The 27,979-nt window shown below is 50.7% G+C and overlaps 2 protein-coding genes and 1 long non-coding RNA gene across 3 annotated transcripts; 2 read left to right on the top strand and 1 right to left on the bottom strand.

Moving 5' to 3' along the window:
- Positions 1–60: 60 nt before the first annotated feature.
- LOC122393034 (sodium-dependent dopamine transporter-like) lies at positions 61–13,655 on the top strand. Its single transcript, XM_043388594.1, has 14 exons — positions 61–292; positions 3,746–3,880; positions 4,790–4,944; positions 5,352–5,467; positions 5,821–5,959; positions 6,893–7,027; positions 8,494–8,597; positions 9,493–9,617; positions 10,005–10,117; positions 10,800–10,928; positions 11,495–11,594; positions 11,904–12,004; positions 12,227–12,394; positions 12,685–13,655. Exons 1-14 carry the CDS (start codon positions 139–141, stop codon positions 12,844–12,846), a joined length of 1,836 nt encoding a protein of 611 aa, XP_043244529.1. The 5' UTR covers positions 61–138; the 3' UTR covers positions 12,847–13,655.
- Positions 13,656–17,891: 4,236 nt separating this feature from the next.
- Positions 17,892–25,721, top strand: LOC122393032. Its single transcript, XM_043388593.1, has 8 exons — positions 17,892–18,799; positions 19,289–19,462; positions 20,630–20,849; positions 21,224–21,367; positions 21,917–22,140; positions 23,962–24,090; positions 24,293–24,373; positions 24,527–25,721. Exons 1-8 carry the CDS (start codon positions 18,570–18,572, stop codon positions 25,611–25,613), a joined length of 2,289 nt encoding a protein of 762 aa, XP_043244528.1. The 5' UTR covers positions 17,892–18,569; the 3' UTR covers positions 25,614–25,721.
- On the bottom strand, positions 25,668–27,844 carry LOC122393033. Its single transcript, XR_006258614.1, has 3 exons — positions 27,064–27,844; positions 26,190–26,250; positions 25,668–25,903 (listed from the first exon to the last, which is right to left on the bottom strand). It is a non-coding gene; the product is annotated as an uncharacterized LOC122393033 (long non-coding RNA).
- Between the last annotated feature and the right edge of the window lie 135 nt (positions 27,845–27,979).

Here is a 27,979-nt window from a genome sequence, read left to right as displayed (position 1 = left end):
TGCGGACGGCGGACGGCGGGCGGCGGGCGGCCCGGGCGGCCCGGGCGCAGCCGGCCGGCCCAGTTGGCGGCGGACGGCGGCGGACGGCGGCCGCGGGCGATGCCGGCCGCAGGCCCCGGGTCGCTCGACTGAGCGCACATGGGGAGACGCTCCCTGGTGCCAGTCGCCGACGGCGACCAGGTCCGAGAGACATGGGGCAAGAAGGTCGACTTCCTACTCTCCGTCATCGGCTTCGCCGTCGACCTGGCCAACGTCTGGCGCTTTCCCTACCTCTGCTACCGAAATGGGGGAGGTAAGACCGAGCATGCTTTGTCCAGCTCTCCTGATGACGAAATGGGTGGGTAAGACCGTACATGTAACTTACTAGCTTCCTGCTTACGAAAAAAGAGGTTCATATCCTGTGCAAACCAGCTACCCGCCTGCTGTTACCGGAATGACGAATGTAAGACACTGCGCATACCTTACGCAGCTGATACCCTGGAACGTGGAACTAACCTGCAGTTTCCTCTGGCATAGCCTCCCAATGGCTTTGCTATAGTTATACTAATTATGTTTACTTGTACTCCTATCCAGCCGAAACAAATTTCGAAATCAACGGGAAGTCAAATTAACTTCTGTCGCTTATGGTCATTTTTGTCGGACGCACCCTGAAATGTTCCAATATCTACTACCTAATTCACATTTTACTTTTATATCTTATACTTTCCATCTTCCACTTTTTACCAAAGCTCAACTAGTCAGAAAACGATGAAATGTTAACTATATCAATGGGCTATCGCAAATGTGGCCACAGAGCTATGAAAATCGTGAAATAAGCAGCAGAAAGTTGAGAGGGTGTCTACCTAGCCGTATGTCGTCGGCGGGCGTATTCAGCAGTACCTAGCAGTGAAAGTGATGTGATTGGATACCAAGTAGTTCCCTGAGAGACGGTAGCCAAAAGCTGATCTAATTAGTACGCGCCTACAGAAATTGATTTAACTTGTGCGTAATAGGTGAAAGCTAATCGTAGGCTGACGAGGAATCAAAAGTTGCATTACCGCGTATCCAACAAGACATAGAAGTTTTATTTCTCCGAAATCCACATTTTTTCCGATCCGCAGCATACCTTATATGTTGAAGGACTTTACCCTCCACATAGATTTATCCTCCGATCTATGTAGATCGTTTTCATAATTGTTTTCTTTACACTGAATGTCCTGCAGGCGCTTACAACCAAGTGTATTTCCCATTTTTCACTCACAAATAGCACGCTGTTTAGAGTGCATTTAAAACGAATATCTAGGTCTCGTTAATGAAAAACAATCTCCGTTTGATGTGTATCGTGGGTCGGTGCTTATCACCACATAAATCCTCCAGTCGAGTGTGCCAAAACGTGACTGCGAGTAAAGCAGGCATCGACGACTGAGACGACTGTCCTAAGGAACCAGGGAGCCCGACAAACGAAATGATATACCGTTGAAAGCTCATACCAATAGGTAAGTACTTCCGTAGGTGGTATGCACTGTGTCAATATGAATAGCATATGTAATATGATAAGGGACTACAAATGCATCGTAAGGCAGTTGAATCCAGTAACCGGTAAAATATAAGGGAGGAGTGGGTACATACATACGCATACACACATGAATACCCCAATATGTCAAACAATGGAGCCAGCCATACAATATACGTACGATCCGTCATCTTAGGCTCATATTACCTCCGCCGTAAGCGGCTCGTATCCGGGTACTTCCCGTACGTAAAGGTAGAGGCTAATGTTTTATTGACAACATTTCATAGCTGTATTATTCCAATGATTAGCAGTGTCACACAATTTTTAACCATTTTTCTCTAAACTGGAAGAATGTAAAGGGAATCACAGTTGACATTTGTGATGTGGTTTACATACAGCCCATTTTGGTAGTTTCCCAAATTCTTGAGAATTACTCTGTTCACGCAGCTGCATTTGACCTTTTCATCGCATTTTGTTGCACTCAAGCCTTTAACACTCGCCGGTAAGCGCAGTTCACTTTCAGTCCTGAAGCTTATGCCTTTCAAATGCCCGCAACTTTGTAATGCGCCAAAAACTTATCAATCTGTGCGATCAAATACCTCCTCCGAAGCTGGTCGAACCCCACTGCAGCCCCCGCAGTGTGAGTTCTCTCAGAAGGCGCCGAGAGTCGGGTAGCGCGGCGTCAGCCGACCGGCCCTCACTGCCCCACTGAGTGCTCCTATTGCCCGTGATTTTCTCTCCATTCGTGCTATTGGGGGCCTGAACTCCCTGACTGGTCGCTCCTGCCGCTCGACTGGCGCTGAATACGGCGACGACGACGTGGATTGTCCGCTAACGACTCCGCCATCAGAGGCGGCTGTCAATGGTCGCCTCCGACGACCCGTGATGGCGACATGGCGCTACTTACCGCCTAGCAATGCTCCTAACGGCCAGGGCCGCAGAAACCCGCGACAGCAATCCGTAATATCACAAACCTGGCGAAAACTATTAGCATATGGCAGTATTTATAGTGGCGTACGTGTACAAATCCGCATGTAAGTGTTGTGTGCTTGTGTGTTCCGACATGGTGACACAAGCTTGATGTCTATGGTACAGGCCCGTGCAATATAAACTTTCGACGACTCCCCTGTAATAACTGATACATGTGATGCAGTTATGCACAGGAGACAGTAGGCAATAACTTTCCGGAATGCATCAGAAACTACATACATAAGGAATTCTGACATGAAAGACAGGATCAGCTATGTGGTAAATCCACTCTTTTTCGACTTCCCTCTAAGAGATCAGCGACAAGTGGCCGTGGCGGCCCTCCAGCGACCGTATCTCTTCGGATAGGAGTAGTTGGGAGACGCGCAGCAGCCGATCTCGAGGGGGCTCGGCGCGGTTTAGCGGTCGGCCCGAGCCCCGCGCCTGTCGCCGGTTGCGTGCGACGCAGGAAGAGGCGACGCGATGGGGCGATGGGACCGAGGTCCGTCGGTAATAAGTAGCGGGGAGGGGGGGGGGGGTCTGAGGAGGTCCGGAAGTGGCGGCGCCGTCCCCGACCGCTGCCGGCGCCATCCCCGACCGCTGCCGGCCGCCGCTATCGGCGCCGATCGGAGAGCCGGGCGGCCGACCTGTCCGCGGAAGGAGCACCGGTGACCTGTCCGCAGCAACTTACACAGGCGCTCTGTGAGCGGCGGTAGCACGGGCGCTCTGTGAGCGGCGGTAGCAGGGGCGCTCTGTGAGCGGCGGTAGCACGGGCGCTCTGTGAGCGGCGGTAGTGCAACGGCATGGGCGACCCTTCCGGAACGGCAGGACAGGCACCGTGATCTGACGACAAGCAGCAAGCAGTTAACCGGCATAATATTAATTAAGCCGTCCGTAAGCAAAAGTCGTCAGCGTGTAGCGCTCGTGTGCGTCATAAATCGGTGGCAAAACGGACGTTTTTTTCGGACACAATCAAATAAAAATACAGCTGACATAGACACTGACGTAATGGACGGGGTAATCTCAGACTGACCGGTTCTGCAGACATCCCACATGCCTATGAATTTTGGAAAGGATAAAATGTAAAGTGATTTATTTCGCTTCATGCAATGAGTAAATTTTAAACTCATTTCTGGGGAAACATCGTATTTAGGTACTGTACGCTGAACACTTTCCCTTTTTTCTCGGCTTCACCGGCTGACCTAACTTTTTGCCCCCTGTGGTGTATGTCTTCCAGCGGTGTTTCTGGCGTTCCCTGCTGACGCTTCCACTGCGGTGTTTTTACAGGGGCGTTCTTGGTGCCGTACGGCATCATGCTGGTGCTCGGCGGTATCCCGCTCTTCTTCATGGAGCTCTGCATCGGCCAGTTCAATCGCAAGGGGGCAATCACCTGCTGGGGCAACCTGGTGCCCCTCTTCAAAGGTCAGCTCAATCGATCCAAGTGCGCGTAATCGATGCGCAATCGGCTACAACAAAACACGAGCCTTTCCTGCACTAAAATAGTCATGACGTGAAATGTTCTCGGCGACCCACCTTATGATTTTGAATCTGTATAGTGTAGGTAGGTACACTGATATCCTGTGAGATACTCACAGTGCATGACTCCTTGCCACCGTGTGACTCTGATCAGTGAGACTGTGAGTGTGTGACTCGAGTCACGACTGCGTGAAGGAACACCCTGAGCTAGAGTACTCCGTCGCCCAGTCCCAACCCAACTCGTACGATGTCGTCCCCCGTCCATTGGGCCGCGGTTCCCGGCTCTGCCACCGTCCGGCAGTCTGTTCGGACTGTTGTCCGGCGCTCCCCAGGGGCCTATCGGTTCCTATCGAGCCGAGACGAGATCCGCCAGATTAAATATCGACAATGTGATTTTATCCTTCATCTGGAGCATTACAGCCAATCAAATTACGGCTAGGAAGGCCGCGTCCCCGAGCTACGTCACATGCCACTCACACGCGCGAGCGCCTGGAGAGAGAGAGAGAAAGAAAGAGAGAGAGAGAGAGAGAGAGAGAGAGAGAGAGAGAGAGAGAGAGAGAGAGAGAGAGAGAGAGAGAGAGAGAGAGAGAGGAAGAGGAAGAGATGAGGGGAAGGACGCGAAAGGAGAGTCAAAGAAGAAGACAGAGATTAAGATATAAGTGAATCCCTTTTTTTCTGACGTGACTGTTTCAATGGTTGCGGCACCATTTAGCATAAGCGACATTGGCCATTGTCTATAGGTACACACAGGCAGTTTTAATGCAGTAGATTATATTTGCGAAATTATTTCGATAAAACTATCAATGTGTGTACACCAAACGTTTGTATATAATCGTGTCTTTGTTTTCGTTTCAGGAGTGGGCTACGCCGTCGTGCTAATCGCTTCTTACGTTGATCTTTTCTACAACGTGATTCTGGCCTGGTCTCTGCGTTATTTTTTCTCATCGTTCACTTCTAAGCTGCCGTGGACCAACTGCAACAACACTTGGAACACTGATCACTGTGTCGAGGTGAGCCGGAATTTCAACGTCTGGTCTTTATTTATAGTGATGAGACACTGCATGTGCCGAGACAAGTGACAGCATGATTGCTTGTAAAGCGGCTTATGAAGGATGCATATGTAGGATTATTTAGGATGCTAAAGCTGTTTCTTATTAGAAACAAAGTGTTACCTAAACATACTCGTATGATCATAACGAACCACCCTCCGAGATATACAGAGGGCTCTATCACGAATCACGCACTTACAAATTGTGCGAGCTAATAAAGATGACAAATACAGCATCAATTGTGAAGGTACGTTTGCTTATTAATTTATTAGTTATTAAACTTAGTTCATTAATTTATTACTTATTATGCAAACACTGACCAGTTTGTAAAGAGCCGTTTTCTGTCATGAGCAACTCTGTGCTGGCAGGTGGGGAAAAGTTACCCCAACGAGACAACGATAGACAGCGGCGGTAACATCAGTCTGGCCGAAATCGATGACGGCGAGGACCACAACTTCACATCGCCGGCAGAGGAGTACTGGATGTGAGTCCGGCCACTCGACACCTAATCGAGGGCAAAGGGTGCGCTTATTGGGCATGGGGTTGTAGGAGCGTATAGCGTATTGCGTACGTCGTAATACCGTTGGACGTTGGTGATCAAAAGTACACAAAAAATATGTCCATCATTATATTTATAGTCACCGTGCATCATTATAGGAAGCTCGCATGCATGCTCCGATAAGGCTTAATATTCGCTCGTTTTACGATATCGCTTGTTAGCAGATTGTCATTACCGTACTTAATACGGCACATTTTCCTCATCAAATACTTATCTCTATTCCACGTGAACGTCATACGTTTTTCATTGCGAAGCTGACCGCTCGGCCTACCGTTCAGGTATAACGTGCTGGAGATCGACAAGAGCGGCGGTATCACCGACCTCGGGGTAATCAAGTGGGACCTGGCGCTCTGCCTGCTGGCCGTCTACATCATCTGCTACTTCTCACTCTGGAAGGGAATCTCCACCTCTGGAAAGGTGAGTGTCGGAGGCGCGGAGCGTCAGTCTGGCCCAGGTGACTGGGGAGCATCCGGTCCGGGTCCTCCCTGGGGGGCAGCGGTCCGGGTCCTCCCCGGGGAGCAGCGGTCCGGGTCCTCCCTGTCCCTGGGGAGCAGCGGTCCGGGTCCTCCCCGGGGAGCAGCGGTCTGGGTCCTCCCTGGGGAGCAGCGGTCCGGGTCCTCCCTGTCTCTGGGGAGCAGCGGTCCGGGTCCTCCCTGTCCCCGGGGAGCAGCGGTCCGGGTCCTCCCTGTCCCCGGGGAGCAGCGGTCCGGGTCCTCCCTGTCCCTGGGGAGCAGCGGTCCGGGTCCTCCCCGGGGAGCAGCGGTCCGGGTCCTCCCTGGGGAGCAGCGGTCCGGGTCCTCCCCGGGGAGCAGCGGTCCGGGTCCGTCAGTCTGGCCCAGGTGGGGAGCAGCGGTCCGGGTCCTCCCCGGGGAGCAGCGGTCCGGGTCCGTCAGTCTGGCCCAGGTGAGGAGCATCCGGTCCGGGTCCTCCCCGGGGAGCAGCGGTCCGCAGAGCGTAGCCCGGACGAGTTCCGGAGCCTGTCGCGCTCCGGAACTCGGTCTGTCACCGCTGTCGCCTCCGTGAATGGCCTCAAAGAAAGTCATCAATCAGCCGCCAAACCAATCAGCGGCGAAGAGTCACGGTGATGTTATTGAGGGACTGAGGGTCGACGATGCGGGCTGTATTGGATAAAAAGCAACGATGATGCGTCACATGCATGCTGAAGGAATCTGGTATACAGGTCTTTATTCAGCGGGATGCAACAGTCGCTAGGTGCATTCAGTGACAAAACAATTTTCTTTTCTTTTCTCGTTCCCTGTACCAATATGCATACCGCATAGCATCAAAGTCTTAGGTGCGAAGTGCGGTCTTCTGTTCTTGTAGTTGTGCCCACTGTATGTTTGTTTGCAGGTGGTGTGGTTCACGGCCCTGTTTCCGTACGTGGTGCTGAGCATCCTTCTGGTGCGCGGCGTCACCCTGCCCGGCGCGCTGAAGGGCATCCAGTACTACCTGTACCCGGACTTCAGCAAACTCAACCAGACCAGCGTGAGTGACGACCCGGGCCGCACGCGGTGCCTACCACCATGCTGTGCAATGATCAATGGTTAATTATTGCCTTTTCCTTGCTGCGTCATCTATGAATTTATTCTAGTCAAACTTATTCAAACTACGTTCTAAATCGCAACAAGTGTCGAGTGTTTCTGAGTGGTTCCGGGCGGCCGCAGTTGTTTCGCCTGGAAGGATAGACTATCCCGGCGAGCTCCACCGAAGCCACGGCGCCTGAAATGTAGACTGTCCCGCCGGACTAGGCCGACGCCGCGGCGCTTGCTGCCGGGCATACACTGTTCGCCGCGTCTCGCAGCGGGGCTCCAGCAGTGCAAATCCGATGCTCGCGTGGCCGTATCAATTGGCGGCTCATGTTTCCTCCATTCGTCAACGACGTGCGGCCGGCAGGAAGTGCCTGGTGACGGTGCCGAGGGGCGACACAGGCCGCAGTACGCCGCGCCGGCGACCGCCCGCCGGCGGCGACACGGAACAGCCATCGGCGGCTGAATGGGTGCCGCCGCGGGGGCCAGCCGTGACTCGGGTGGCCAATCGGCGCCGTGATTTGTGCCGCCGTAGCTCACGGGTCGGGACTCACTCGGCGAACGGCGTGCGGCCCGGCCGTGCGGCTCGCTGGCCGGCTGGGCCGACACACGGGGCACCACTCGCCGCCAGCGGACGCAGATAACAGACCCCGAGCGGCAGTGAGGGAGCCGGATTAGCGGGGCCCGGGCACGGGGTGACGTGGGAGGGGGATGCTGACAGGGGCCCGTTAGGTGGAGAGTCGGATCGACTCCCGGAGATTGACAGGTAGATGAAGATGGTTCGACCGTCTGTCACTCGGCTGAAACGGGCACGCGACTGGCTCCCTAATGTTTCCATGTTGTCATAACACAGGACATTTAGCCTGTAGTTATGTCATCTTGTAAGCCAGTAAGCAGATTAAAAAGCGCGTACTGATGCTTTTGATAACGGTGACATTCACAAATTGTCTTATAATGCATAAGTTATGTCATATAATTTGTGGACATCTTGGGTAGGTAAGCTAAAAACTTGTGCGACCCATTGGTAGATAGGCAATTGATATTTATTCAAGTCCAATAAAGCTTGGAAATTGGAATCCTGTATCGCTATGGAAACTACTAGGCTACTAGGTTTACTAGGTTTTACAATTGAATATTTTTTCTGAACAGTTGACCTTCCTCTTAATTAAAAAAGAAAATATTTTAGTACAATTAGGTGTCATTATACCAAGCCCATTTCATTTCAAATAACTTGGCTATTTTCAATTTACTTAGTATAGACTCAAAAATATTCATAGACGATCGACACAGTGGCGACTCTAGCCAGGGCTAACAAGCACAGCTTCAAAAGAGAGGGCCAACCGATGGATAAAACTGGACAAATCCCCGTGTCCTTCCATGAAGAGCACAATGTAAGCAAAAAATAATTGAAAGTTATGTTTTCAGGTTTGGGTAGACGCAGCGACGCAGATATTTTTCTCGCTGGGACCGGGCTTCGGAGTTCTTCTGGCATTTGCTTCGTACAATAAATTTCACAACAACGTCTACAAGTAAGTGAAGCCATAATGCTTTTCGCAGTACGGGGGCATCTGTCTTATCGGCCAAAATCAATCTTCCCAACTGATTGCTTCATCTGAATGTGATTACGTCCCCGGCTGGCCGCTCAATATTTCGCCGCATCCATTTGAGCGGAAAAAAGGCGATAAATTAAAGCCTCGCCCCGGCAGAGCATTGGGCTGAACATAATACAGAAACAGTCTTACTGTCGCAATGAATTGACTTCTGTGAGGCGTGATGCTTCCGCCTTAGTTCTATTTCAGAACCAAATTAAAAAGTTGAACGGTAGGTATTTAGATAGGTACTAATATTGATATATTTCGAGGAGGATATGTTTGGGAGCTTAAAGCATTTAACATTCAAAGAATCGGTCAATTGGTCATCAAATATATAGCTTGCGCACATCAACAATGTCATTCGAGTAAAGTAAAGGCCTGGCTACACTATGCGTTTTCTGCGTACCTACTTTATGCGGGTTTGCGGATTTTGCGTAATATCGTTATAGAAAAACTAGCGATATCACGTTTTTGTGTGATATTTTCTATACTAAATTTTAGATAGTATAATAGCTATATTAACTTTTGTATATAACTAATGTAAAAATTATATTATTTATAACTTTTTTCTAGAACGATATTACGCAAAAACCGCAAACCCACAAAAAACGTAGGCAGAAAACGCATAGTGTAGCCAGGCCTTTGCTTTAAAAACTGGATATTTTTAGCAAGTGCTGATTTTCTAACCATTCATGTTAAAATGTATTGATTGTGAAAGTACCTTCATGTTTTCCAACACAGCTTTACCAGAACGGGGTCTAGCTGTGTCCCGCCGCCAGTGTATCCTCCCCACGCTATTTCTCGGAGGTCACGTGTGTGACCGTGCTTGCAGGGACGCCATAATTACCAGTCTGATCAACTGTGGCACGTCATTTGTGGCCGGCTTCGTCATCTTTTCTGTGCTCGGCTACATGTCGCACATCTCCGGAAAACCCATCGAAAGTGTCGCCCAAGAAGGTGAGTTCTCATTAGTCGGATTTATGCAAATTTGGTGTAACACAGAAACCAGTTAGGAAGTTCTGAAAACATGTTTGCTTCTCGATAGTTGGATGCAGAGATTAATTTGACGCGGGGTTTGCGATGGTTTCGGCTTTTTAGAACATCTGCGACGGGAAATAGCAGAAATATTAGGAACGTATGATGGTCGTAAGGACAGCTCCGTGCCTCAACCTTTGAAAGACTTTGTTCAGTGAAAAAAATTGGCACAATTTTTTTCGCAGGTCTGCATCAATATAGTGCTGTCAGTGCGTTGGGAGCAGTTGCTCGTCTCTTCCTGAGTTCCTGAAGCCCGTCTCTGATGTAGCGCGCCAGTGCAATTACCCGCGTGTTCCTGTGCTCCCACAGGTCCGGGACTGGTGTTCATCGTCTACCCGCAGGCGATCGCTACCATGCCGTTCGCGCCGCTCTGGGCTATCCTGTTCTTCATGATGCTGCTGACACTGGGACTCGACAGCTCGGTCAGTGGTCCGCGCTGCGCTGTTACAAGTCCCTGAAGTTCCTTAGTGCGGTAAAGCAGCAGCTCCCGTCTGGCATGGCCGCCATCGAGCATACTCGGTATCGGTGTCGATCGGTATTCGGTGGGGACGATGAAATGCATAACATCGGCGATATTATTCTTTGATTATTTTTGGTTCCTCACAGTTGTGTTTTCTGAATTACTTTTTTGCTGCTGTTCTTTACAGTCCACGAAACCCAATCGAGTGCAGTAACACCCACATTTATATTGATTACACGGGTCATAGACCACTATATGTATAGATATATAGTGGTCTAAGCACGGGTATAAATTATACCTAATTAAAAATGTACCACATACAAGCACCTAGATAAGAAATGTGAGGCACTGACCATGGTTTTAGGAGCGAGCGATGAGTGTGTTTTCCAGTGTGTTACCTGAAGCTGTGCGTTGCCATTCTGTGTCGCCGCACGGCCCGACTTTCCCGCCCCTATGTCTGTCCTCCAATCTGTTGCCTGTCTTCTCGTCTTTTTCCTCTCCTCCCCTTTGTCTGTCCGTCCCTCCCATCCCTCTGTGCACCCCTCCCCGTCTCCTCGCCTGACCTCCCCGTCTCTCCGTCCGTCCCCCGTCTTTCTGTCCAACCCTCCCGTCTCTGTTTGACCTCCCGTCTCTGTGCCGGGCAGTTCGGCGGCTCCACAGCAGTCATCACTGGTCTGAGTGACGAGTTCCCCATCATCCACAACAACCGGGAGATCTTCATCGCCATTCTATTCACGTTCGACTTCCTGATCGGCCTAATCTGCTGTACTCAGGTACAGGCCTTCCCCGACCCCGACCCTCTCCGTGGGGAGATGGGATGGGGAGGCTGGGGACGGCAGGCACAAACAGCTTTACAGTTTGGTAGGTGATTTGTACGGGGACTCGCACAGCAAGTGGTTGTGAATGTAAAAAGTTGTGACCAAAAGGCTGCATTGGTTGAAGTTGATGAGCAGTAGGTCCTGCAGGGATATGGTTTTGTCCTGATAGCATTAAAGTGCAATTTATCGAACACGAATTCTTAGATTGCGTAAGTGTCGTTGAGTGAAGAGCTTATATCTAATGTAAGACATTCCAATGAAATATTTGTTTTTAGATTTTGACCTTTTCTAATCGGATTTACTTCCAGCCTGTTGAAATAAAGTGCCTCTAAGGAACTACCCCATCGCAAACAAAAAGTAGCGTGTGCAGGTGTAAGAGTTAAGTAGCAATACCTACCTACCCACTTGCCAGTCCCTTTTAGGTGGCGATTTGCGTTATGTAAGTCATCTGCGGCCCAACAAAAGGTTAACTGTTCGCTGACGTTCTCACCAAACAATTAAATTAATTTATCCATTTGCAGGGTGGATTCCTTGTCTTCCAGCTGCTCGAAAAATATGTGTTCGGTTTTTCACTTCTCTGCGCTGTCTTCTTCGAAGCTATCGCCGTGTCCTACATTTACGGTAAGTCGCAAATTTATTCACTGAGTGCCGATCACAAGACATTCACACAAAAGAGCACGATTTTAGGTCGCTGTAATGCCTTACGCCCTGCTGGTTAGCGTGTCACTAACACGGAATAAAGTCGCAGCGGATGAAAAAAAAAATCATGTCCGGTCCATAGCTTACCGACAAATGTAACTAAAATACCCAGCTTCTAATCTGTCTCCGTTTCTGCGTCCTTCCCCCTCTCCTTTTCCTCTTCTCGCGCTCCTCGTTCCTCCCTTTTTCTCTCCGGGGTCGCGCTGTGACTGGGCTTGGCGTCTCCCTCAGGCGTCGACCGGTTGGTGAATGACATCAATGAGATGATCGGCTTCCGACCGGGCCTCTACTGGAGACTCTGCTGGAAGTTCATCGGGCCCATCTTCATCTGTGTGAGTGCATCATCTGCGCTAATCTGCAGCTGCGAGAACGATTATACCACCAGCGCCGTGCTGAAACACCAGATTAGCTGACGTGCTTGAACATTGCTATTTTCCAGACGATTTGTTTACACATTCAGATCTTAATCAGAACGTCTGTAGAGGTAGTTTGGTTTTCTTCCAGCTTCAGTGTTCTTTGTTTGAGCCCGGTGTCTGCCTGTGGCTGTGTTTCAGGCGATGATAATATTCACGCTGATCGGCCACCAGCCGCTGGCCTACAAGGGCTACCACTTCCCGGATTGGTGTGACGGCGTGGGCTGGCTGTTGGCGCTCAGTAGCGTCAGCATGATACCGGGAATGGCCGTCTACCAGATCGCCATCACGCCCGGTACACTCTACCAGGTACAGTCGGGTACAGATCACACCCCGCGCACCCTGTACCCGGTATAAACGAGCCGCGGGACACAGGCCATACCCGCTTACAGCTACATACATCTGTCCGGGCTATTCTTCTTAGAACTTATGTAAGCCAAGCCAACATTTGAACAAAATAGGATAAGTTTCCCAGCTTAGCCTACCTTTTTATTATTTACGACTGCCGAGCAGAAATAGCGTCGAGTAGGAATCTGAGGATACCTTGCTGCGTAGCAGTCACGTCCTGACTCACTGACCGCTCGCCGTGCCTCCCACAGCGGATTAAGATCGCCATCACGCCAGCCAAAGACCTGGCGGCGGCGGGGGCGGGGGCGGGGGCGGCGCCCGGCGCCCTGACGAACGGTGTGTCCGGCTCAGAGAGCGGCCACACCATCAAGATCTCGGACGGCAGCATACCGCCCGGCTCGACGGCCGTGTAGACGGCCACCGGCGTCAGCGTGTGTAAATACGGGCCCAGCTGAGCGCCGCGCCGGGCGGGTTCGGCCCACGGGAGGCGGCCGGCTGCGCTGATCGCTCGGTCGCTGACGCGTTCGTTCTCGGTTATCTGTTCGCCGCGCTGTTTGGTGTGACGCTGACCGGCGGACCGATGGCGCGCTGTACGATGGTGCTGTGTGTGTGGGGAGGGAGGGGCGACTCGGGGTACCGTCCGCTCGGCCCCGTCTCCGGCCGGAGCTGGCCCCACTCGACATCACAGACCGGCCGGAGATCGGGAACGGCGGGCGGCGGCGGCCGACTCCGCCGGAGCAGACGGTCCGCTAGCTTTAATTAATTAACCGCCGTCATACTGATCCACTGTTGTGCGCGAGAGTGTGTGCATTAGGTGTTTTAACTAGTGCGGCACATTGAATGACGACTACCAGACCATCCAGTGCGAGTGCGCGTGCTTGCTGAGTGTTTGCTGTTGGATGCTTGAAGTCATGTCGCCCGCTGTTGTCATGCGCATATTGGCAACTGTAGTTTTGCGCTGTCGGTCGCCCAGAGGCGCAACACAGCAGCCATTGTTGCGCGTCTGGGCTTCTCGACGGCGCCTACTCCTCGATGTCAGTTCGCTTCCTGTTCGCTGAGACGCTTACAACCGTTCACTGTTTATATGAAGTTGGTAGAGTAGCAATAAGCATTAATATAACGAGCGGCTCCCTGCGAGGCCGCCATAGGATAGATCCGCCGAGGCATGGCACGGAACTGAAACCAAATAGAAATCCAGGTGAAATAAAGGTTACGTCCACGACTGGCTTTTTACGTTGTGCCTTCAAACCAGAGCAAACATAAAAAATATAGGTACGTACAAACAATCATGCAATGAACGAACTATTTAAGCTGAACAAACTCGTAACTAAATATTTCAACAATGCCGACGCAATGAGCACTGAAAAGCTCTCCTTCCCCATAAGCATTGTTCTCAGTTCATCTATTTACGGTAACAGCGAATTTTCCAGTCTGTCGCAAAATGTATTGCGATGCATTGCGATGCAACTTAGATTATCAAACTGGAGACGAGCTCGGTTGACCCCAGCAACTGCTATCGGGTCCGCTATTTTCAGAAACAAGTGCAAGAGCAAGACTCGTTTTACTGATCAAGAGGAGCTCAATGTTTCGCCTTCAAACACTCGTTTATTAGAGTCTGAGTTGCGTGATTCAACGAATTACAGCGTAATACAATACAAAAACACAATTCTAACGAATAGTGTTTAATGAAGAAACAACCTGCGGTTACAGACATCTGCTTTATCGTCCGATCATTAAAATCATAAATCATTTAGGGTAAGGTGCCTAATTAGCGACCCTTTCCGATTTGCGACCTACCTCCGTATATACAGAAAAACTGGGAGGAGAAAACGGGGTAAAAACATCGTCAAAAGGTCAGCCATACTTTGGTTATCAAATTAAATTATTTTCCGGTCGTCGATGTTTCTGGTGGAACGTTTCAGGTGAGTTTAAATGAAAATGACGAGTTTCTTATCCAAAACGTGTGTGTTTGGGCCCTCTCTGATGAAAAGCGATGCACATTAGTATGATGCACCTTTTTTATTCTGAATCGACATTCCTTTTTTAATTGATTGCCGTTTTCCCATAGTGAATTGCTCAACTGTGCACAGCATGGCGGTTAAAAATGTGTCGTAGCTCATATTTCCTATTTGCGCCTGACATGGTCGCAAATAGCTCAAGAAGGGAAAGAAAGGGGAAAAGAGAGAAATGAAAATGAGGTGTTGCTGAAGCTTGCAATGTGTGGCAGGGGATGCCAAATGTCGTCACCGACTGCAGGGGTGCCGAATTCAGGGCGGACCTCGAATATCATACAAGATAGCCCGCAAAATTTGGGTTTCCGCCTTCTTTTCGCCTTCGGTGCATCACGTGATCAGTTTTTACTCACGTAACTCCAACACGAATCCGACACTCTCGGCCCGTATATCGCACTGGCCGTCACTGGCGCGCTATGAACATGTCCGATCTCATCACTGATGTGCGTAACACGGACTGGCATGTGACCGTGCGGCGTGACGACACGTGTGAACGTCAATGGGAGTGTTTCAGTGACCAGGTGAACCGCATCTTAGATATGCATGCCCCCATCCGACGTTTCCGTGTACATAACCCCTCGCCACCGCCCGTCAGTGACGACACGTTAGAGTTGATGGCCCAGCTTAGAGAAGCGAGGCGAGACGGGAACATGGAAGCGTACAGGCGACTCAACATTGCTGTCAAAAGGGCCATTAGAAAGGACAGACGCGATGACATCTCACAGCGCGTAAGAGGCTCCCCTCCATCGCAGCTGTACCGCCAATTACAGCCGGTGATTGCCCCAAGGCGCGGACCACCGACGCAGCCTGTCAACCTCACACCCGACCAATTGAATGCCTACTTTACATCCATTGGCACAGAAACCAGGGACAAGGTCATGAGTGACTACACACAATCAGGGAGACAACCACTAAACACACGTCTCCCTCGAGTCAACACCGGCAAATTAAACTGTGACACTCGACCAGCTGCGACGAGTGCTTTTCTCTCTTCCAAACAAATCAGCAGCCACTGACGATGACATACCGATAGCTATATTGAAGCAAACATTTAGTACTATAGGTAGAACACTTCTCAGAATTATAAATAAAAGCATAGTCTCAGAAACCGTGCCCGATTCCTGGAAAAGGGCAGTAGTATTACCCCTCCATAAACGAGACGATCCCGCTGTCGTTTCGAACTTCAGACCCATCACACTCACGCCGACCATATGTAAGCTTGTCGAGAAGCTTGTTCACGAGCAACTTGTCTCATACTTAAACGCTGAAGGCCTCATAAACTCTGACCAGCATGGATTTTTAGCTAAACACTCAACCTGTACGGCGCTTTTAACAGTAACAGATGCGATTTTACGAGGCATGGATCAATCAGAGGTGACGATTTTAACATTGCTAGACCTGAGCCGCTGTTTCGATGTGATTGACCATGCCAACCTTTTGACAAAGCTACAGCAACATCAGGTATCACCCGGCTGGTTCAAAAGCTACCTGGGAGGTCACACGCAGCGCGTAAGGGTTGGTGATACACTGTCGGCGCCTCTGAACATTACCATCGGCACTTTCCAGGGGACGTGCCTTGGAGCGCTACTGTTCAACATCGCGTCCAACGACATTGCATGTCATGTCCCAACCGAGCTCAATGGTTTCCGTATAACATTTGTTAGATATGCTGACGACACTCAGATCGCAATCACAGGACCCCGTGCTAGGATTTTAGATATGAAAACCTCTCTAGAAAGTGTTTTAAATGTTTTACAAACATGGTTTATGCAAAATGGAATGCTTGTAAACGCGAGCAAAACTGAGATTCTTTTATGCGGGGATAGGCGCCAGCTCAGAGCAATTAGCGTGATTCCCACAATTCGTTTCATGAACCAGGAGCTTCAATGTTCATCCAGCGTTAAGAACCTCGGCGTAATCATGGATCAAACTCTGTCCTGGGAGCTGCATGTGACTCGTGTTACCAGCCGATGTATAGGTATACTCATTGCTCTTTCACATGTTAAACATATCTTACCGCCTGATGTCTTACCTCGCCTGATCGACGCGCTCGTGTTTTCACATATCCGCTATTGTGTACAAGTTTATGGCAGTGCTAACCTGACTGTGATTGCGAAAGTACAAAAAGTGTTTAATCTCGCCGCTAGAGTGCTGTCAGGCCGCCGCAAATACGATCACATATCAGATGTACTTCGCGATTTGGAATGGCTAGATGCTCAACAGTTTGTGAAATTCTCTGACATATGTTTGCTTCATAAGATTTTGACGAGCGGTGAACCATGTGCAATTCGATCTAGTCTTTCATACAATCATGAGACCATCCATCGTACAACTCGACAGTCAGATCACTTGAACCCAGGACGTGCTCATAACAACCATGGAAAGAGACTTTTTACATATCGTGCCGCTAGCCTATACAACCAATTCGTTATCAGTGAAAACATCGATGTCACTTCAATACGCATGCTTAAACGCCAGGTTCGTGCCGCGATTTACCGTGTGTGATTATCCTGTATGACGACGGTCTATGAATAGCCCTGTACTGTGGAATGACCGGATTATGTGAAATAAATAAATATAAATAAGTAAATGTGTTGGATAAACGTTCCTGTTCGAGTGATTGAGTGCTTTGCGTATAGGTTATCTTTTTTAGATCATATTTCATCTTTTCCGGCGACGCATTTTTTTGCCATTTTTAATATGGGGAAACCCATAGACTTATTAGCGACCCTCCCCGGACGCTAATCGGGAAGAGTTCCCTATTAGCGTTTTTTTGCAATGGTTTGCCAAAATGCTCACTACAAATAAGTTAGTGAATATTGGGGCAGAAAATGATTATATTTTAATAGAAAAATGAACGATCTCTCCGAAAATCAAGCCAGTAACACAGTGGCACCCACAGAGCGTGAGCAATGACGGTTCAAATTAAGGGGGTCGCTAATTAGGCACCTTACCCTGCATTACATTCTTGAGCATAACGATGGCTGAAGGATACCTAACGAGCTCATTCATAAACTGTGTCGAATTCTCCTCAAGTATACGGAAGTCGGAAGGTCTTCATACATAATACGATAGCATCTGACAGTACGTTATATCTGTGAAGGGACCATGCAGTACACAGGTAGAAAACATAAGTTTACATTAACGTCTCACCAAATGTCTTAAAATACCCGCTTCTTTGTCAGCCGACCGTTTATCGGTTGTTAACGGATTACAATGCATTTATTTACACTATAAGTCAATAAAACTGGATGAAATTGTAAATATTACGCTGATCCAAATGATAATCAAGATACCTGTTTCTCTTTGAAAGTGAATTCAACTATGATCCTCAGTGGAAATGCCACAGGTCAGTGGATAAAAGCGGCGCACTTTGTTAGGAGTATGCTAGATCCAGCAGCACGTTCTTAGTAAACGGTTCTGATAAAATAACGAAAAGATAAAAATGAGCGTTCTTAAAAAAAGCAGCGTGGTAGCGGCCAAGGCGGCTTCCCCTAAAAAAAGATAGCAGAAAGCTTAACCCCTTTGACGTTACAAAACGTTAAATATTATGTGCCGCATCGTGTAAGAACGAGAGCAGTAATAGCAATATTACGTCAATACCAGGCAAATTCGTTCCACAGTGAGATATCATTTTGCCATAGTGATACAATACCTACAGTTGACTTGCGCTAAAGCTCTCACATACCTAGCTTGTGACAATCCTGGTATATTACGTTCCAGCCAAAACTCAGTATCGATCGAAGGTGGTTACCACGGACCATTCCGGACATATCCTGGAAATATTTACCGGCTGGCTGTTCTGGAAATACCTATCTCCTGCGGTCACATGCCAAAAGCAGTAAAAAGAAGCGCAATGCAGATGGAAATTGACAAGAACACACAGGCAATACGAACCATTGTACTGTATTAATGAATATAAGATAGCCCTTGCCACTTATAGCACAAATGATGGGAGCAAGATGCATTACCCTTTTCAGTGCCATGATAACATGCAGTTTCTGTTTGTTGCAAAATAGCAAAACATAACGATGTAGGAACATTCGTAAGCACATGAAAACTTAGCGTTGTTTTAGTTAGTAACTTGTCTGCGAAACGAAGTCAAGTAGTGTGGCAGTGTGGTGATGCTCAACCAAACTAACAATCACACTGCTCTGACGATGTGGACTTCAACCGCACCAAGCCACCGGGACGCCATGAAGTATGAAGGCGCCTTCCAGCGCCGGATTTATTGGGACCTCAACAAGGCCATTATAATGCTGGTCACACTGGTGACGCTCGTCCTGGGTGTGGCTGGAAACGTCCTGGTTCTCCTGACGGTGTGCATCCGCCGACTGCTTCATAACCCGATGAGGTAAGCTGTTTGGATGAAGTTGGGTAATCAAGGGACCAAGTCCTTCCCTAAATATAGCAGCCGGAATAAAATCTCTCATATTGGACAACTTCATGCTACCGAAAGCGTGGGAACTCTCCAGTGCCGTAAAAATATGATTTATGAAAACCGTATGCATGTCATGGCCCGATGTAATCTATCAAAGTCAGTGCTCTAGCGAAGCGGTACGTATCCTAAAACTGACCGCACTGTGGCAAGGACTACGACAAACATGATCATTATGTTACTCAGAAAAATATCCCTAACATCCCGAGCCTCCGCCTTTGTCTGGTCAGCCTAGTGGTAATGCATACGATCCCCTATACCTTCCAGTCGCTGAAATGACCTCATATCCACCTAAGCCATCAGCTACTACGTGGCGCGCCTAGCGGTGGCGTACACAGTTCTCTATCCCTTCTGCCATTGTCAGCAGTACTGTATTCCTAGTCATACGAACATATGCCGCTGCAGCTACTACGTGGCCCACCTGGCGGTAGTGCACACGCTGCTCTCGCTGGTGGTGTGTCCGTTCCTGACGTTCCACGTGCTGCGCGACGCGCACTACCGTCGCGAGGTGTGCGCCTCCTTCTACATCCTGCTCTACTCGCTGGCGCTGCTGGTGGCGCTCGGCGTGCTCACCATCGGGTCAGTGGGACAGTAGGGGCGGCAACAGGTCCGCGGGGGACGGGATCGCACGGTCGGGAGACCATGGGATCGGGTTGGCGGGGCTGGGAGAGCAGGGACCCTCCTGGCAGGGCTGGAACAGCAGGTCAGTTGCTCAGCACGGGACCAGGATGGCAGCGCTTGGACATCAGGTCAAGGAACAGGGGATCCGTCTCACATGCGGCTGGAACAGCAGGTCAGGAGAGAGGCACCCGCCGAACAGGACTGGGATAGCAGGTAAAGAGGCAGAATACCTGATTAACAGGGCTGGGACAGGGAGGTAGCAGGTGTGAATGAGACTGTCAAACAAAGGTACTTCTAAAAAAAATAATTAAAAATCAATGTTATTTGAGCTGGCCGATTACGTCATTTGGAGCGAAAAAAAAAACATATGTACTGTGTTCATCTCGAAGCGGAGGTATCCAGTGTCGGTGTGTGTTATTAGCGGGTGTTGAGCCCGCCCACAAGTAGGAGGGTGTGATGACGCAAACAGCCGCAAACACGAGCCCCAACAGACTGAGCGAATATATGGGAACGGGTCGGGAAAGATTGCTCCGTGTCGGGTGCTAATGCTCTGCCCGTAATGACCTGAGGGTATTACTGCCGCGTCAGAATAAGGAGCGGTAGAAAAAGCACCGGCTGATGGTATCTGCGGGGCGCCGGGGCCGGGCGCCGTGGCCGGGCGCCGGGGCCGGGGCCGGGGCCGGGCGCCGCGGTCGGCTGCCCCGCCGGAACCGCCGCGCCGCCCCAGGGTCGGGGCGGGGCGGGACGGGCAGGGGTGGGGGACAGAGTGGATAGAGGAACTGACAGCAGCCGGTTCAGGGGCATACCATGGACTGAGGAGTTACCAATATGAATGAGTTAGGTCTGTGGTTTGTTTCTCACCGCTTACAATCATTATATGGTGCGGTATTCACCACTTACAAACTGTGAGGGAAGAATCTGGGAAATAAATTGCTTGGTAATTTGTAAACATGCAAGGAGACCTTAGCCATTGCAGACCTTAGCCGATAACTGCAGAATTCAAGTAAAGCGACATAATCTTTATCAAAAGAAGCTTCAGAAGTAAAAAGAACGAGCAAAAATCCTTCACAACTGCCTTTGACGCCTCTAACCCCTCTGTCCGCCGCTGTGGCCGTCGCCGCTCAGTGTGGACCGGCTCTGGAAGGGCCGCTGGAGCTGGCACTACCTGAGCCGCCACTCGGGCCGACTCGCGCTGGCCGTGGTGGCCAGCTGCTGGGTGGCCGCCCTGGCCCTGGTCGCCGCGCTCGAGCTGACCGGCAGCGTTCGGCACCCACTGCGCACCCACATCTGCTCCGACGACAGAGAAGGAGGTGTACCGAGCCAGCGGCTTACGAAGGCGGCGCCGGTCAGTGAATGGTCACAGGCCACAGGTCATCTGTCGTAGGTCAGTGTTTGGTCACTGATCACAAGTCAGAGGTCATCGATAAGAGGTCACAGGTTACCGATCAGAGGTCACCGGTCATAGGACACCAAGCAGAGGTCATAGGTCAGCAATTAAATATTTTAGGTCATTGTTCAGGCCACCAAGGTCACCAAGGGTGACAGCCGACATGTGACCTTGGTGTCATCGGTCAGGTCACCGATCAGATGATACAGGCCACAGCTCACCGGCCGTTACCGGCTGACACAATAGACCTGAGCTCCCCGATCTGCGGTCGGAAACTAAGCCAAGCGTGCCTCTATGAAAACGACCGCCCCGCTGATGACGCGTATTTTCAGGGCGACATAGCGATGGAGGTGGTTTTCTACCTATGCTACGGCACTGCGTTCGTGTGTCTGGTGCTGGTTCAGGTTCTGCACGGCCGTCGGGCGCGCCGAACGGGGCACCTGCCCGGCGCCCTCACCGGCGACGCCCTGGTCAAGGTGAGAGGGGTGTGGGCAGGCTGGGCTCCTCGAGGACACGCTGGTAAAGGCGAGGGGTGTGTGTAGGCTGGGCATACCTCTCGGGAACACTGGGTTTACCGCCGAGACCTCAGTGTTGGCAGGCGGACTCATTAGCCGCTCTGCCCTACGGAGACCAAGTCCCGGGTCCAGAAAACTCAGTCCTGTCATTTGGGATAATTCGTTACAAAAGCTCCAGCGCTCTGAAGTCGGAATAATGGTCTTTTAGTCACTTCAGCGCCACCTATCGACTGTCGGTGTAAGCTCAGTTGACTGTACGGTCCGCCAGGTGCCGGAGAGTGGGCCGCCGAGGTCCGCCAAGTGCCGGAGAGTGAGAGCTCAGTTGTCTGATCCGTCCGCCAGGTGCCGGAGTGTGAGAGCTCAGTTGTCTGATCCGTCCGCCAGGTGCCGGAGTGTGAGAGCTCAGTTGTCTGATCGGTCCGCCAGGTGCCGGAGTGTGAGAGCTCAGTTGTCTGATCGGTCCGCCAGGTGCCGGAGTGTGAGAGCTCAGTTGTCTGATCGGTCCGCCAGGTGCCGGAGGGGGAGGCCGCCGAGGTCCGCGCTGCCGGCGGCCGGCTCACGCCGCGCCTCGGGAAGCGTCTGTTCGAGGACGGCGACCAGGAGGCGCGCTCGGTGCGCACCCTCCTGCTGCTGATCGTGCTGCACTCGGCCTGCTGGCTGCCCTTCTACGTGGTCTACTCGCTGAACGCGCACGTCTCAGAGAGCCTCGTGCCGTACAACATTGTCGAAATTGTGTGAGTGGGGACAAAGTGGGGATAGCGGACAGTTGGATTCAGTTCAGAGCAGAATAAGCAGTTGAGTGGTCCAATGAAATAAAGACAGCATAGTGACAAATAGTATAACGAGCGGCCCTGGTGGCGCAGTCGGTTAAGGCGTCGACCCGCGGTGCGGGCGGTGCCGGGTTCGGGTTCGATTCCCGGTTCCGCCCGTTCCGCGGGCGTCGTCCCCGGCTGTGTCACCAGGTGTGGGGTAGGCTCCCACTTCAGCCCTAGCCTGGGGGGTGGGTAATGAGGGTCGGGAGGAGGAGTAGCCCTCCTGTAATTGGGACTACAGGGTGTCTCAAAAGTTCGTTCACACATTTCCCATGCCAATAAAGCATATAAGAACCGGCCAAAAGTATAAGGTTTTGGTGTCTGTGTGTACACTAGACAAATATGTATGCTTTGACAACTGATTAAGAAGGTTGGAAACCAACCCCTTTGCTGTATCTCCAAAAATATTTGCCCATACCGATTTTTGTTGCTCCGTCAGCTGCCGGAGGCTGATAAAAGGTTACCAGCTTTCAAGCTCTTGCAAGGGAATCCCCTGCAGTTTCTGCGTCGGATTTAGTTTTGACTAGCTCCCCGGCAACATTTGACTTTCCCTGAAAGCTGACAGCTTGCATCGACACCATTCTTGAGTATTTTGTAGGCATTCTTTGGCGCTAACTCCTTCATGAATGACTGGCGCCGACATCCCAAGCGCCATTTTCCTTTTCAAAACGACCCCAGTCCTGAACAAACGGGAAGTACCAGGAGTAAATTTTTCGCATCATATGGTAGCAGAATGTGTCGGACGTCTGTTTCTCAGACACATTGTGCAAATTTTGCAAATTCCAAGCGCTCGTCATTCCCCATGCCAAGACCTTCGCTCGGTTGCGGAGTGTTTTCCTCGGGAGATGTTCTGCTTTGTAAACGGCCCAAACCTGTCCATCGTGTGGTTTTATCGGGATTTCGTGTTTAAAAGAAAATTATTCGCTGCAGATCTGCCTCTTGAAACTTCGTTAGATAAAATTTTACAATAACTGACACTTTTGGAGGGTCAGGTGTCCTTGGCATTGACGATTTTTGTGCTATTGTCCCCAAAAATTAGCGTTATAGATATTATAAACAATTTTAAATTATAATTTGTCTTTATTTTACTATGACCTGCACTTTTTGAAAATGGGTAACCTCTGTCTGTGACCTTCTTGCCAGTTTTCAATAGTTATGACCGCATTTTCAGCTGCTTTCCGGAACACGAGTCTGCTGTCGTGCGAGGGTCGTTCAAAACGCCGTTAGTCTCGCATGGTTTCGTCCTTCAAAAATTTTAGCCACCGTTTTTATGAGATGATCATCATGTTGCACTCATCCTCGCCGACACTTAGCCATGTGTCATTTCCGACTTAACCATTCCCATTACTCCTGAAACAGAGAGTTTCACAACATACCCGACTTTGCAACCTACATTTTCGTGCCTGACCCATGGTCAGAGGTGAACCCTTTTTGTGAGCTCATGAAGGGTCGAATGCACTTGAAAACAATGAGACTGCTTGAGGAAGGTTGTCACCAATAGCCATGCAAAATTTCGACTGTTAATTTCTTGTTGATTCAGAATTATTGACAAAAAAGCATGGCTGGTACCTGTGAACGAACTTTTGAGACACCCTGTATATGAGCCCGTTGGAGGGAGGCCTGAATAAAAAAAAAAATAAAAAAGGCGGAAATGTCTAATTACACGTTTAAGCACATTTGTGTGAGCGTGTCCTCCGCATCTTGTAGACGTCGTGCTGACTTTCCCTTCCCTTTGTCCGACAGGCACTACCTGGCGCTGCTGAGCTCCCCTCTCAACCCGCTGCTCTACTACTTCTCCAGCGTCGAGTTCAACATGATGATGCGTCAGCTGCTGCGGAACATGTGCTGCCGCGCCGCCAGCGTCTCATCAGGGTACGACCGGGCGATCGCAGACGGTCAGGAAAAGGCTAGAAAGAAGTCGTTTATCGTTCACCCTGGTATGTCTTTTGTTTAATGACAGTGGAAAGTCAACAGGGCGTCCCGGGAGTGTGATTTAAGTCCAAAACAGTCTATAGTGTGGACTGTGAGAGACGTTGTGCTGTCGCCTCCCTGACACAGCCCCGCTCCGCCGCAGGTCCACCGTCACCCTGCAGTGGGAGCCGCTCCACGCCATTTCAGACGACCAGCTGGAGGCCTTCAACGCTGACGCAGACCGGTAAATAGCTCAACAATTACAACCACAGGGAGACGGTCACAAAGTCAAACCAATAATGACAGTCCAACCCTGTCCTGTGCTCCTCTGGTGACAAGTGTGGCCCGTGACTGACGACTGTACACCGTGACTGACGGCTGTACCCCGTGCCGGCAGGATGAGTGTGAGCAGGCTGACGCCGGTGCCGTCCGCCGGCCTGCCCCGGCTGATGAGTGACGTCGGTATCAGCGTGGGCAGCAATCTGGGCCAGCGCAGCAGCATGCTGCTGCCGCTGCGCGAGCTTCGAGAGGTGCAGGACACGGGCGGACCCTCGGCGCAGCTGTACGGCCCCAACAACCTGCCGCCCATCTCACCGAAACGGGCCCACCAGCGGCCCAGCGGCGCCTCGCTACTCAGGGTGGTGGACGCCGCCTTCGGCACGGACACACCCCAGCAGATCGCCGTCGGCAGCAGCCCGTCCCCGGTGATTGTGTCGCCCCAGACGCTCGCGATGACGCCGCCGATGACGCCCTCGTTGTCGGACGCGCCGTCGCGGGGCAGCCGCTCGCCGGGAGTCAGTCCGGGCGCCAGCCAGCGCTCCAGTCACTCACACGGCATCATCAACAGCCTGCGCAACCTGTTCCGGCGCGGCCGGCCCGGCTCGCGCGGCCGCTCCGACTCCAGTCTGACCGACTCGTCGGCAGGCACGCCAGAGCGCGCCGGCAAGCGCGGGTTCGCGGCGCGCGTGGCGGCGCTGTGGCACCGCCGGCGGCGGCGGACCGGGCCCGGCCGGTCGGAGCGGACCTTCTCCGAGGAGTCGCTGGTGCGCCGGCTGGTGCTGGCCGGCCTGCCGTCGGGCGTGGTAGCCGCCGACCGGCACCGGCGGCTGTCGGGCGTGTGGCGCTCGCCGGGCGGCCGGCTGCACCGACTCGACCCGACCTCGGAGGATTATCCGGAGCTGCTGGAGCGGATAGCCGCCTGCGACAGCGGCTACCGCTCGCCGGCCGGACAGCGGATCCATCACGTGTGCGCGCGACACCACGTGCACGGCCGCTGCCACCACCACGACATGCGCAACCAGGTGGCGCCGCCGCCGGAGGGCGCGCGACCGCAGGCCTCGCGCGGAAACTGGACGGCCGAGCGGCCGGAGCCGGTGGCGCAGCCAGCCCGGCTGCTGGCGCCGCCCGACAGAGCCGCCAGCAGCTCCGGCGGCTCCGAGGGCTCCGAGATTGTGCAGAGGGTCAGCAGCCCGCGAGTGCTCTGACAACGATACCACCCCACCCCGCCGCCTGGCTGTGACCCCGAGAGACGCGCGTTCTGTGACAAATGACTTCTGTATTGAGACGCGACATGAAATATAAGACAGAGTGGACGCGCGCGTTGGTGGCAGAGTGGAGCCGCGGTGGTGCGGTGAGTCTCACAGGGCGCCCACCTGCGGGCGGCGCCGGTCCGCTGCCGAGCCGGGGATGATGAGACGAGACGACTACTTCCGCCGACCTCCGCCCCAGCCGCCTCGGCCGCGGAAGCCGCCCGATCGGCCGCGGCCTCGAGCCGCTGAAACAGCACAGAGTTAGTGAGACATGCTGGGACAAACCAGAGATCATCAGTCAGATGGGCTGAAACAAGCCAGACAGCATGATCAGTAAAGTCCCCTTTTACAGCTTTGTAGCTTACACTCTAACACAGCTTGGATAGACAGATATCTGTATATATAATATGATCCAGCAGACCACTCAAGAAAGGATAATATGCCATCTTAAGTGGTCTGTTACACATCATATCCACAGCCAAAGGCCCTAGGCAGCACATTGAGGCCTTGGTACCACAGCCATTCACGTACCTTGTGCTCTGAGAATTGCTGACTTTCCTCTTCCAGCACCACCGGTGGGTCCTTTTTGGCCCTGAAAAATAGAATGTGGTAGCTATCATATCTGTTCCAGTGGCTGACAGCTATCAAACCACATTTCCAATGCTTCCAGCCTGATAATGAGGCAAGCACTTTGGTCTTATTAGGTAAATGTTTATAATGAAATATAAAATGATATATAAAACATGTTGATAATGGTTGGAGAATGGATTTATCCAATTATATCATAAAATTATGCATCATTTAGTAATAGTTATATTGTTATTTGGTATTCCCATGAAGATAATGTGATACAGACTGACACTAGGCCACTGGCATAACAATATCATGCACAGTTGTATGTCGATCCTCCTGCTTAAATTTGTAAGACTTCCTGATCCTGAAAGAATAATACCACCAAATTGAGTTTGGTGCAATTTTTAACAAGCACTTCTAGAGTGCATTGTGCAGACTTGAAATGGTTCCTTATTAGACCCATTAATCTGCTGATAACATATGTTTGATTCCTGAAGCATTCGAGTTGTTAAAAAAGAGTTGACTCCTACAGTCAAATTCATAGGTATGCCATAAAATTAAGTCTGGTACCATAGATACTGGTACCTATTTTTCATTGCCATACTTGACAGCCTGTTACACAAGACATTATAATTTCAACTAAGTCTCATGGACAGCCCGCAGGGGTTTAGCACACTGCACGAGCCATCACAACAAGCATCAGCATTTCCGTTTCCGAGCAATTAGCTTGACATTGAACAACAATTTAACTGCTTCTTCCTATGGCTTCTTTCATCATAGGTACATCATCATAAAAGTATATGAATCCTCCCTTCAGCACCTACTAACTAACCTTGAAGTTCTTGAACATTGGAGCATTCTTCAGCATGTCAGGTAAGATAAGAAACCGAACTTTGGACCCTCTGATGTAAATGTTCTCTAGTTGGGCGACTCTCCCATCTCGATAGGTGACTGTAATATTGGACATTTGACAGTTCATATTGTCTTCGGCTTCGATCAACTTCCCTCGGTAAACTTCGCCGGTATTGCTCTCCAACGTGACGATGTGACCTTCAGCCTCATGAAGAACTTTTATGGGAACACCAATCGACATCCTGGGTTCTTGATAAGGACGTGAAAATCTTGGGCAAAAATCTCAGAACGTATCACACTAATAACGTTGGCGTGGGTAATTATTTAACGTTACCCTCACACGTGCCCGCACCACACGCGCCGTCTCAAACGTTTCGAGGTTTCGAGCCAAAATTTGACGTATACTGCGCACTACTGATTTTCAGCAGAAACCTCTTGAAGTCGCTTTCGCTACAACGCACCAATTGCAACAGAGGATGACTGTTGAGTAATCTATGATTGGTGAATTCGTGCTCAACCTATGCTCGATAGCATTATAAAGGACACAAACTGAACATGTTTACTTTCTTGTTTCGTTGAAATCTTGGTTGAAATCATTGAAAATAGTGTAAAACAAAGACTCCTTTTATATTATTCGTTGAATATTTTTCCTCATCCTGAGGGAACAGCTAGAAGATAAGATTTCTCTCAATTTTTAATTAATCTACAATATTTTTGCTCTTAGCAGCCTTTGTCAATTTTTGCTTCTTTTTCCCTCTTTTCTTTACGATCAAGAAAAATACTTTCTCAATCACAAATCTGAATATAATTTTGAATGTGTAAATGCAAAACCAGCGTCAATTTCTTTCCTCATCAAAAGTATCAGACTGTTCTGACAATAAGCTATGAACTCATCT

The sequence above is a fragment of the Amphibalanus amphitrite genome, unplaced genomic scaffold, assembly GCF_019059575.1.
Source record: "Amphibalanus amphitrite isolate SeventyFive unplaced genomic scaffold, NRLGWU_Aamphi_draft 000512F_arrow, whole genome shotgun sequence".
Classification (NCBI taxonomy): Eukaryota; Metazoa; Arthropoda; class Thecostraca; order Balanomorpha; family Balanidae; genus Amphibalanus; species Amphibalanus amphitrite.
Note: the sequence above shows the minus strand (reverse complement) of the source record. Positions and strands in the feature narration are given on the sequence as shown.